We start from the raw sequence: 12,543 nt of genomic DNA on the forward strand, positions 1-12,543 counted from the left end.
TTGTAAAGGCGAAGTTAGAGAGAAAGAGATCTTCTATCTACTGGTTCACTCCCCAAATGATCACAATGCCAAGGCTGGGCCAGGCCAAAATTAGGAGCCCCAAACTCCATCCAATTCTTCCACATGGGCCGTCTTGTACTGCTTTCCCAGGAGCATTAGCAGGGAGCTGAATTGGAAGTGGAGCAGCCAGGACTCAAACTGGTATCCAAATGGGATGCCGGCAGTGCCGGTGCTGCAGGCAGCAGCTAACCTGCTGTGGCACAACAGCAGCACCTCAACTTGTTTTATTAAATTAAATTTCTTACTGGCCATAGAATTTAGATTAAAAAGTAGCTCCAGTACAGGAAATTTAGGAGCTTATTGGGGGAAAAGGTTTGGGTTATGTGTATCAGAATCAAATTCAGTTTTACAGTTGACATTTAATGAGCCCATCAAAGTAGATATTGCTAAGATTCCATAGAATATCCTGAAATTTTAAAAGCAAGAGAAAATTTAGGACTTTGTACATGTACAGAAACTAGGAACGACTTTCATCCTTGTTTGGAAAGCACGTGTAGTGTTCTGCTGAACCTGTCTCCCATGAGAACACCTGTTCTCATGTCTCCTCCCCTTCTCCAGCTAACTGGCTGCAGCTCCTTCCCGAAATGGTAGCCTCACCTGCATCCTGCATTTCTGACAGTGGCTCTTTCATCTCTCCTCTCCTATACTGCTAATTCCATCCCCTAAATATATCTTGAATCTTCGTTAGTTCTTCCAGGCATTCCTACATGTACCTTGTTATAGATCTTTTATATTTCTTGCAATAACCTTTAAACTGGGTTTTCTAACCTCAAAATAGTGGTATTAATCATAAAAGAAAAAAATGAATTTGATTATCTCAACTTTCTAAAGTGTATTACAGATAGATAAAATTTGAAGTATTTGCAATGACCAAAGTTGCTTGTTTAGTGTATTTAGTATTTAGAAACGAAGAAGAAAAATTCTTAATATCTAAGGAAAGATTTCTTGAAAGAAATTTAAAAGTTTAGTATGCATAAGAATACCCAGGTCTTGCTGTTTTATCCACAACACAATTTCTTCAGACTTTTCTCACTTTATTTCTGTCCTCACTCCTTGTTTTTGCTTCATTGCCTTCATTTCAGCCCAAGCGAGCTGCCTTGCAGCTTGATGCCCGGCTTGTCCGTGCCACACCTGTGCCCGATTCAGGGCTTGGGTCGAGTTCTGTTTTGCTGCCTGAATACCCTTCTCTGTCCCTCTGGGGCCACCTCTGCTGTAAGAACGCTCAGTCTGTTTTGTCAGTAGCTTTTCTTGCATCTTCCCCGATTGACTCACATGCAGATGTCTTCTCATTCATCTTGGTAGCAGCCGGAACAGATACCTCAGGGATCCTCTCTGCCTCCCGCTTGTCCCTCGAGATCCACCTCCAGGGTTGCCGCCGCCTCTCTTCATCAGTGCCCTGCCTGCAGCCTGGGGCACAGCAGGTGTCCCCTTCTCCCTGAGCACTGTTGCTTCCCCAGTTCAGAAAGTGTCGCCACCTCAATGAGCTTTGTGAAGGCGGAGGTTGGGGGTGTCCTCTTTGTATCTCTAGTGGCTAGAAGTGTTGAGAATTACGGTAGTCACTCAGTATCTGATGAACAGGTGCAGGCAAAAAGCTTGATAGTGACTCTGTTTCTTCCGGAGTTCCTACCTGGAATTTTTGTAAGACATTGGAACTCTACAAGTAATTTCTCAGCTTTGTCATGGCCTTTTCTTCACATTCCTAGGTTTAAAGCAAAGCCTCTTTGTCTAGGGTTACTTAGCTGGGGAACCAGATGTTTTCAGCTTTCTGTTTTTTCTTTGTTGTTTTCTTGTTTCTTTACATCATCCAGATATCTTGTTGCATCTTCATTGCTTATGATCTTAGTATAGTGGAACCCGAAGAACTGGAAACAGTTCATTAAATTGTTTCATTTCCCAATCCTGGTTGGAATCTCTGGTGCCTGGGGTTTTTCATGGGCAAGATGCTGACAGAGTCTGGTAAAACCTGTGTCTGGTAACAGAGTACGGGGCAGCAGAAGGCACTCTGCTGGCACTGTCCGCCTCTCCAGGAGAGCAAGGCAGAGTGTGATCTGGGTCCAAAGGAGACTCAAATTTTCAGTAAGAAAACTGCAGGATAAGGAAAATTCAAGGAAGCGAATCCTCATCCTCACAGTACAGTGTCCTGAATAGTATGAAAAGTCACCAGGTTTTTTTGGTTTGAAATTCAGAATCCGGTGGTTTGAATCTTGTAAGATGTTTAAATCCAGTTGACCTGATTGAGCTTTATCTCTGGAAAGTGTGACCTGTGTTGCCGCTTCTTGTATCTCTTCTCAATTTAATACATGGGTCTTACTTAAAAACCAAACTGTACTTTTCTGTTTATAAGGAACAACTCAGAAAAAAGCATGTGGGAAAATTAGGAATTATCTTAACCAAGAATGTGGAAGATTTGTGCTATAAAAGATTGCTGGAAAAATGTATTGAAAAATGTAATTTTTTATAAGTGGAAAGATATCCTGTTTTCATGGGTCACAAAACTTAATTTAGGTATGAGGACAGTACTACCAAAGTAATCTGTAAATTCCATATAACCTCCATCAAAATCCTAATGGTTTTTGAGGAAATCCACCTTAAAATTCATATGCAGTCTAAAAGGAACCAGAATAGCAAAATCACTCTTGGGGTAGAGGGGAGTTGGCAGATTCACACTTCCCAATTTCAAAAACTTACTACAAAGCTACAGTAACCTAAACAGTTTGGTATCAGCATGGCAGTCATAGACCAATGAAATAGGAGAGAGGGCCCAAAAATAAACCCTCACCTGTGTGACCAGATAGCTCTCAGTGAGGGCGCCAAATCCGCACGCTATGAAGAAAAGTCTTTTCATCAGATGGTGTTGGGAAAAGTGATCTACACACAAGAAGGATGAAGGTGAGCCCTTGCCTAATTACACTGTATACAAAACCCAGCTCAAATCAGACCAAAGATCTAAGCATATGAGATAAAGCTCAGGGCAGAGTCTTGAATGTTGCTAGGATGTGACACCAAAGGCACAGGCAGCAGAAAAACAAATCAAGGAGTGCTGTCAAATAACAAGTCAACCCCTGGTATAAAGAAAATAACTGTAAATCGTATATCTGATAAAATATTAATATCTAGAATATAGAGAGAAGCTACATGGCACTTCATCTGACAGTTCTACTTTGGGTATATAGACAAAGTTTTAAAAGTAGAAAATAGTTGAATAGGTCTTCCTACGTTAATACTGACAGCAGCATTAGTTCTAACAGCAGAAGTTGGAGGGAAGGCAACTTGTAAGGGTCCACTGACCAATGGAGAGAACAATGTCCGCCTTAGAGACCTGGAAAACCGAGCAGCACTTTAGCACAGATGTCTCCAGGACAGTGTGCAAAGCAGGCGAGGCCGGGTGTCCTGTGTCCCACTCAGGAGGGACCCAGAGTGGAGCTCTAGTCTCCAGGGGCTGGGAGGATGGGTGTTCCTGTTGAACAGGTAGGAGGTCCGCTGTGCAGAGGGGTGCAGTGCTGGGCAGGCGCTGCTGCTGAACTGCACAGGAGGAAAAAATGGCCAAAATAGACGTTTTGTTAGGAATGTCTTACACAACAGGTGAAAAATATAGTCGCAACTGAGGGATTTGGGGAAAATGGGCAACGATGGCTAATAAGTTTTGGATTTCTTTTTAGGATAATGAGAATATACTTAAAAATGAGTGAACTGTATACATTTTAGATGGATGAAGTGTGTGGTATTTAATTATATCAATAAAACTGTTATAAAAATACACTTTAAAAAACTGTAAGTATCATAAAGCTTATAACCAAATATAGCACTCTTTCTGCCTCCAAAGTAGTGAGCCTTCAGCCATTTTAGCTTAATTTTCTGGTATTTGCTGCCATGTTCCTAAACAATATGCCTTTGTTACTCCTCACCTCCTGTCTGCCTAGTTTGTAAAGCACTGAGTGGTCTTCAGCCCTCCAGGTCTCCCCTGCCCTCCTCAGAGTATTCCGACAGGACAGGTCTGATGAGGTCACGCATCAGACTGCTTGGTGCTGACCCAAGTGCTGCACGGTCTCTCTCTGCCGTTTACGATCGCCTTGCTCCTTGTTGCTCTTCATCGGCCTTTACTGCTGTCTTTGAAATTCCTCAAGTAAGCTGTCCAAACACTCGAATGTGCTCACTGAGCCTGTGCCAGGTTTCCATTTTTGCAGTGCAGCCACCCTCCTGGGAACCTGCCCTTCTGCAGTGTAAGCAGCATGGTGGCAAGGCCTGCCACACAGGGATTCCTCTCTTCGTGGTCCCTCCTCAAGCTAAGACCCATTTTCCCATAACTTAAGAAACTGTGTGTCTGAAAATGCCTCATTCCACCCTTACTCTTGAAAACAGTGAGAAACAGTTTTCCTTTAGATGTCTGTGGGTGTGGCCCCAGTGTCTTCTGGACCTTAGCTTATCTGTTGAGAACTCCAGAGACATTGCAGTTCCCACTCCTGGGACCGTCTGTCTGTCTGCTCTCATCTCCTCAAGTTTCATGGTGATGCTGTTGTGGGCATTTCATTTTAGTGTATGCCTTCTGCCTGGAGAGGCATATCTTAAGTAATGGGAAGTTTTCTTGTGTGTTCTTTTCTCTCTTAGCTTTCATCATTTATCTTTTCAGTTTCTGGAAATTTCCTTGACTTTATCACTGCATCAATTCAATTTTTAATTCCCTTGTGTAAAAGTATAACTCTTTGAGTTGTTAGTTGTTGCCATTTTACAACTTCTATTTGTACGTTGGGTCAACGATCTTGGTGTTTTCTAATGCTTTATTTTCATTTTATTTGAAAGGCAGAAACAGAGACCTTTTGTCCACTGGTGCACTTCCCAAATGCCCCCAGCAGAGGGCTGAGCCAGGAGCTGAGACCCCAGTCCAGGTTTCCCACAATGCTGGCAGGGAGGGACCCAGCTCCTTTCACACTAGTTGTCTACTCCTTTGCTTTGCCATGGTAATAGTGACTGTAGTTCCACTGTGTTTTGCATTTATAATTTCAGTTTTCATGGTTCATATCAATGCTGGCTGACTTTTTTTTGCCCCTAATCTTTTTATTAGTTTTCACATATAAGGGAAACTTGAAATCATTTTGTAGTTAAAATCCATGTATCTGTCTCCTTGCTTATGCCGTTCATGTTCTCATAACATGAGCTCAACTGGACTTGCTCCACCCTGCCAATCCTGGCTGCTTTTCACAACGTTCGTGAGCCCAGTGTCGCTCCTTCTTCACAAGGTCACACTCACTTCTGTAATCTCTCATCTCTGTGACAAAGCACGTGAGTGTTGTGACTCAGGGACCAGGAACATCTGTGGTTCTGCATTTTTAGAAAGCAGCTGCGGTAATGGAATAAGTCAAGCTAGATGGAGTCACTTTTCATCGTGTGAAACTCGGCCCGTAGTGTGAACTTTCATTTTATTCCTCTCCAGCTGTTCTCTGTCACATGAATCTTCTGAAAGCATGAATGAAGACAGGGCTGGGAAGGCAGCACAGAGAAGACGCTGCGGGCCCTGGCCGCTTCTTTTATGCTGCACTGATGCTGCCTGGTGTGCAGCCAAGCAGTTTCTGTTCTAGCTCCTGAACTTGCAAACTTCGGATCAGGAACGTCACTGTTACCTTGAGACTGATGACTTTCTGTATTTCTTTCCAGATTACTAAAGAGACATGAAAACAACCTGTCAGTGCTTGCTATAAGTAACATGGAAGCTTCCTCCACCCTTGCCAAATGCCTTTATGAACTGAACTTCACCGTTCAGAGTAAAGAACAAGACTCAGAAATGCTGCAGTGAAACAGTCCCACGTAGGGAGTGGGGACTCCAAGTCAGACACATTTCACACACTGTTACTGAAGAAAGCACCAAGTCTTAATGGAACAGAGACCACGGAATGAATTATTTTATCTCCTCCCTTGATGTCAAGAGGAAGTTCGTATTCTGATCTCTGAGTGAATCCCTTTTGTTCTCTGTTTGAAAAAAAAATCTAAAAAGAAAAAAACTGCTGTGGGATTGTCAATCAGCTCATCTGCAGGATGCCTCTCCGCCCTGAGTCCTGATGGGAACCGGTATGATCAGAATTCAGTACCATCCACATTGGAATATACACGGGATCTTGTAAAATCTTCACGAGCAGATGAAATAGAAGCATTAAATATTTTTATCTATATCCAAAAAGGAGCACATTTTTATATTTACTAAACAGTTTAAGCTGGTTTGAATAATTAAAAAGTTTCAGCACACTTATACCCCCTGGTCTCAGAGGGGGCCACCAATATCTAGCTATGGATTGTGTGTTTTGTTTAGAAATCAGTAGCTTGGTTTTCTTACTTGAGCCAATATATTTTCACTTATTTATTATCATAAAAATTTACCAGTCTGAATAGATCGTGTAAATATTTGTGAATAGAAGGAACACCTTTCATGCCGCTGCAGCCACTGGAGATACATTCTGTGGTGTCCTAGAAGCATTACCGATAGGTTCTCACGTTTTCTAGACTTCTGTCAATTGTAAGTAATTGTGATATATTCTGCGCAGTGGACGAATGTTCTTCAATCTCTGTAAATACTTCTGCAAGGTACTGATGCTGTAAAGTCAGACAGTTTTGTGGGACTGTGATTTTTTTTTTTTTCTTTTTGTATTATACACCTTGTAGAACTCATTTTGCTGGCTGAAAAGAGTATGGAGTAATATATCTCATGTCATTTTTGTAGAAGAAAAACTCTTTGAAGGTATTTTTTGGTTTTTCCCTAACATGTATCCACTGTAAGCGTTTGTCATGTTTAAGCTCAGAGCTTGGACAGAAATTTTTGTATTTGTAAATTGGTTTGAATACACGGGATTTTATACAGGCGCTCTCCTGTGCTGTAATGCATTCTGTGCAGTATACTTTCTCCACTCCTTTTCTACCTTCCTAGAGGTGGGGTTTATTGTCTAATTCTCCATTCTTAATACTGTACCACATTCCTGCTCAGATACTGCTCACTTCCCCAAATTGTCTTTTTCCCTCCCAGCGTGAAATGTACCCATTTATAACTGCCTATTGCCTGTTCTATTAGCATCCAAAAATGTGGAAGGCCTCCCAACCACAATTTCTGCTGTGTCCTTAGGATGTGCAGTAAAAAAAATTAGACCTAACAGTTTCTGTTATAGAATGGCTTTATTTACTTTGGTGACTGTTTATAGTTTTTAAATAAAAGACTGAACATTTTCTTGAGTCCTTCATTTCTGAGTATGTTAAGCTATTTTTTAAAAAAATATATACAGAATCCTAAGTTGAGCTGAAGGCGAGGCCCAAACGGTCACCTACCTATTGTTTCTATTGAGTGTTAGGGAGATGAGGGAGGTCCTCTACATGACACATTTGCATGAAATACATGGGAGATGGACCTGAGGTTGATTTTCTGTGTTCTGTAATGCAAAGCAAACCCAAATAATAGCATGATATGCGCTTTTTATAAATTACTGGATGTTGCACACTTGCCTGAAATCTTATTGTTTGATACTGTGTTTCTTCAGAACCACAGTATAAAACAAATCTTCAAACTGAGTATGGGGGCAGATGCTTTGAGTGAAAGGACATGCAAATTTTTAAATTTTTGATTCGATTAATATCAAATACTCTGTGATTTCTCCCTGAAGGGCGTTCCTGGCACTGCACTCTGCCAGTTCTAAAATGATTGCTTTGAGAAACCTCACACAACATCAGCCAGGATTATCTCCTGGCACTGTGAGGCTTGCACTGACATCAGGTGTGGGGGGGAGGGCTTCCTATTCACTTACTATCCAAAAATTCTTGATTTTTCTGAAGTAATTTTGTGTCCTATCAATGTTTGTCTCTTTCTTTCCAAAATAAGAAACTGCAACAGTAGTTAAATCAGCAAAGAGCAAAGGCTCCAAGTTTAGACAAAATGGTTTTCATAGTCACCATCTTCCACCTCACTGAACTGCACGCTGTAGCTCCAGCTTTTGTGCTGTAATGTGTAAATTACATCTGTAGTCCCTTGAAGCGTTGGTCTCAGCAAAGAACTTTCTAAATGTATTTTGACCGAATGAAACCGATTTACGGCTTCCCTCTCGAGTGTCTCCTCTCACGGCGGTAAAGAACCATCCAGAGAGAGAACGCGGACTGCCTGGGGACAGGACGGAAGTGCTCTTGCGCAGTGAGTGCGGCACGACCCTCACTCATGAAAAGGTGCTCCTCGCTACACAGAAACTTGCTGATTTCCAGTATTGTTATTTTTGTCTAAAATTCTGTAAATACACGCTTTAATGTTATCTTTGAAAAATCTATGTAAATAATATAGTCTACAACATAGAGACTGTACAATTCTGTGTTATATATGTGCCTAGTGCTCTGTTGGCACTCAATAAATTTTAAGTAACAAAATTGATAATCATATAGCAAAAGGCATATTTTTCTTCCAGGCTCGAGACAGGATGTGACTATATACTAATGAGACTCGGTGACCCAAGCCACACATGAAAATTCGTCTCATTACTTTATAGTCATGCTGTGTATGTTTTTTTAACCGTAAGATGACAATAAAAATGATTTTTTAAACGCGTGTTTTGGATAATGACTTCTGTCCTGACCTCGGCCACTGTGACTAAGCACTCACCACCACACAGGGAGCGCACAAGCTGCCCAGGGCTGGGAGCAGAGCCACAGCCCAGCCATAGGCACTGGACTCTGTACCAAATGCGAAGTGAAAAGCAAGCATTCGGCCATCCGTTCCAAGGGAATTTAGCTCATCCGTGTCGTGCACAGCAGACAGGTGCCCCACCCAGTGACAGCCCAGCTAGGGTGAACACCCTCTGCTACGCGGAGCCCTGTACCTCTCACTGCGCTGTGTCCTCCCTTGGCCCAGGACTGCACTGTGCAGGAACACGAAGTGTGGACGCACCACGTCACCCGCTTAGGTAGCAGATCCTGAGGTGGCACTTAAATAGTTAAGAGAGACGGTTATTGTTCGTTCACATCCTGGCTCCTGTGGACTTGGTTCTGAAATACAATCCACAATGGATGTTTATTCAAAAAAATGCCCTGCCTTTAAATGAGCAACTTTTGTGTATGGTTAATACAATCTTGCTATACTCAAGAATCGTAGTCCTTAACAGGTACTCAAGGAATTAATCCTCCCTGGCATCTGCTGGCTCTCACCCACCCCAACCCTGCGGTCACTGGTCGCTTTCTTGATTTCCCCCTCCGGTGCTAATGACAGATTTGAATATTTTCTTTTTCCACAAGTATTTCACGTGCTACACATTTCAGGATTTTCTGCAGCTCTGGGCGTGTGGCTGTCTCAGGCGGTGCCTGAGGGCCACTGGGGCCATTCCCGCACTTCAGATCCTATGTCCCACTGGTGGTTAGTGTCTGCCTCACTCCTCACAGTAGCAGCGCCACAGCTGACGGTCTGGCTGGCACGTGCGTCCTGACTAGCAAGGGCCTGGAGCGCATGCCTCCCTTGGGAGTGCACACACAGCCCTGGGGTTGAGGGCCCACATCCCCGCCTGCCACACTGCTAGTATGTGCCGTTCTGCTTTTCATCCTTACCAAGGTTTTCTCTAATTTCTCAGGTTTCCCAAATATTTCGTTAATTTGGCATCCTTTAAGTTCTGAGAGCATGAAAAACTTCTGGGAATTCCTTTAGCAGATATTTTTAAGAGCAGTGTTTGTTTAAAGTTGCCACCAGTTGCTGTCATCTGGGTGCACCGTTGGAACAACCGCCTGCCACCTGGGGCCAGGTCAGAGAAGGAAGAGTGACTTTGGTGAGAATGAAACAGCTGCTAGAAACCTCTAAGACCTCACAGCCAGCAGTCCAGGCTGGCGTTGACAACGTGAGAGGTGAAGGCTCTGAACACTCCACTCCCACACAGCACACAGAGTGCACAAAAACAAAACTGGTCGGGATTCCCAGATGTAGAATGAGACAGATGTGGGTGGAGATGGCTCAGGCACCAAGTTGGGCAGACGTAAGGGACAGTCCCTTGTCGCCCTGGGGCTGCTGAGGTGGAGACCAGGAGTGGGAGGCTTAGCTTTCACTCGGCAATGACCTTCTGACTGGAATGCACATGCCAGAGTGCATAACAGAGATTATTACAGCAAAACCCTATTCTCTGCTCAAACCAAACACCAGGAGGCCCCTGGACTCTGGCCCCAACCCCCACTCCCCACAACGATGCCCGCTGTCTTGCTTTTCACAAGAGCCACTTCCTGGCCAGCATCTACTTTTACCGAGGTATCCCTCTCTACACACTCCAGTTCCGTTACTGGGCTGTCTTCTGTCTGTTATTTTTCACTTAGCTGGCTTGAGATTTACCTGCGTCGGCAGCAGTAGCAGTGTTTCCCTTGTTTTCACTGACACGATGTTCCTAATGGAGGCTGTTACAAAGCACACGAGGAGCACTCTCGCCCTCGTCTCCTAGGGCACACGGCCTTGTGCTCCTGTCAGGCATTCACGGACAGCGTAAGGACAGTGTCTCACAGCCGACCGTGACAATGTGAACACCGTGACTAGTCCATCCATGCTGGCTGCCAGGGGTGCCCAGGACAGCAGTGGGGTATGGGCAGAGGAGTGGCTCACCTTCAGGCCGGCACAGTCGGTGATCCTGCAGCAGTTGTGTGGTCAGGACGCCAGACGTCTGCTCACAACATGGCTAGCAGGAATTGGTGCAATGCTTGGAGGAAGGTGTTAGCTAACAGCAGCTAAATTCAGTGGCCAATTCACAAGTAGTCTGAGGATGAACTAACAGAGATGGGACAGTTCGCGGCGTGTGAGGTATGTCTTGACAGGTGCTCACACTGCCAGAGAGGCTGAGTGGGTTGGGTACTTGCTGGGGCCCGGGTGCTTCCACCACACAGGGAAATCCAGAGGGGCACACCACGTGATGAGGGGGGGGAGAGCAGTGAGGTGGCCGAGGGCCCGGCCCTGCCGCAGCCCAAGTGACATAACTACCCCGAGCTCGTGTTTTCAGGTGTAAAGTTAGTAAGAGGACCTCCTCTCAGGTGGACAGAAATGTGAAGACACAATAGAATAAATTCTTGGCACAGTCCTCAGCAGAGCTGCAGAAACCACGCTGTCAGCTGGGGACAGAAGTGGCAGTGCTGCGTGCTAGCCCATCAGGTACACCCACCTTCACCACAGCTGGTACCTCGAGGGCTGAACTCCACATGCAGCAGTCAGAATCCAGACGAAGCCAGGAGAGCAGGCAGAGAACCCGAGTGTTCTGGGGCCAGCTGTGACGAGCCGTGTAACACGCAGAGGATCTAAAACAGTCACAGCGGTTTGCTCCTTGGCTGCACATCACAGTCCACCTGGGGAGATTTAAAATACCCCACCTCCAGGGACATTATCTGGTTGGGGTGGAGGGGCTGTGCACTGCCTTTTTGACACTTCTCTGACCTTAACGAGGCAGCTAGACTGGAAACCAAGCAGCTGCGCCATCCTTGTCCACGGAGACAGGAAGCAAAGCAAGTCCCTCGCTCCCTGGGGAGGGGTTCCAAAACATTCACCACCTCAGAGCAGCCCGGAGCACAGGTAGCTCAAGTTCACAGGAAACATACGAGGTCACAAAGCTGGGCCTCTTCCAGACCCCTGCTGACCACAGGAGGCCAATGATCACAGAAGGACTGGGGAGTGTGTCCAGCTCGCTGAGGTTAGGGATGCCCATGAGGCCAGTGGAGAGACCAGCACGGCAGGCGAGTGCCAACAACTGCCAGGGCCTGAATGGGGCCACCAGACTCTAGTGTCAGACGAGCGCTCAGGACAACTCAGGCTAGCCCTCCAGGGAGGGCAAAGCCTTGGGCCCTGCCTGCTCCCAGGAACAAACCATGGTTTAGCTCAACCACCCCTCCAACTTCCCATAGTCCTCGCGAGGGCTGCACGTGCTGGACCAGAAGTTGTCACCGTTACACATCCTTCTAAGAAGCATTTTCAAACTGCTTTTCAGAAGAATTGTACCATCAGCAGCTTTTGGTAATAGCATTTTTGCCAGAATTTTAAAAAGTTATCAGTTCAATAAAATTTAAGACATTGATGTTCAGCACATAGAGTAACTACAAGTCAAACGCCTGCTCAGCAGCTGCTCTGCGCAACACACTGGGACCCCAACCCACTCCCCTGCTTAGGGCCTTGCCCATGCGGCACGCCCGCCTCCCCACGGGCCCTCCGAGACCACCTTCTGGTCCTGCTGACGCAGCTGCATCCTGGAACTCCCACTCTTCCCCTGTGCACTCTACAGCTCCAGGGAGACACCAACAGCACAGCTGCTCCCCTCTGAAGAGCGTGACCCCAGCTGTGTACTCCAGAGTCTGAAATGGATGCATGTGGGCACAACTTACCAGCTGAAACCACTGAGAGGCTAAGTGGTAACACAGCTGGGAACTGAAGGAGCCACATCTCCCTGCAGAGCAAGACTTGTGAGAAGAACAAAGAACTCATTAAACATGCGTCATGAAAAAAACAGGAAGCACCAATGAAAAGTCAAA

At 45.3% G+C, this 12,543-nt stretch overlaps 1 protein-coding gene across 1 annotated transcript in view; it reads left to right on the plus strand.

Annotated features, from left to right (window-relative positions):
- Window positions 1-7,263, plus strand: part of ARID2 (AT-rich interaction domain 2) — a 144,045-nt gene extending 136,782 nt beyond the window's left edge. The window contains exon 21 of the mRNA XM_062195108.1: window positions 5,710-7,263. Within this exon, the coding sequence (XP_062051092.1) occupies window positions 5,710-5,848 (139 nt within the window). The 3' untranslated portion in view covers window positions 5,849-7,263. The remainder of the gene's footprint in view (window positions 1-5,709) is intronic.
- The last annotated feature ends 5,280 nt before the right edge of the window (window positions 7,264-12,543 follow it).

The sequence above is a fragment of the Lepus europaeus genome, chromosome 6, assembly GCF_033115175.1.
Source record: "Lepus europaeus isolate LE1 chromosome 6, mLepTim1.pri, whole genome shotgun sequence".
NCBI lineage: Eukaryota > Metazoa > Chordata > Mammalia > Lagomorpha > Leporidae > Lepus > Lepus europaeus.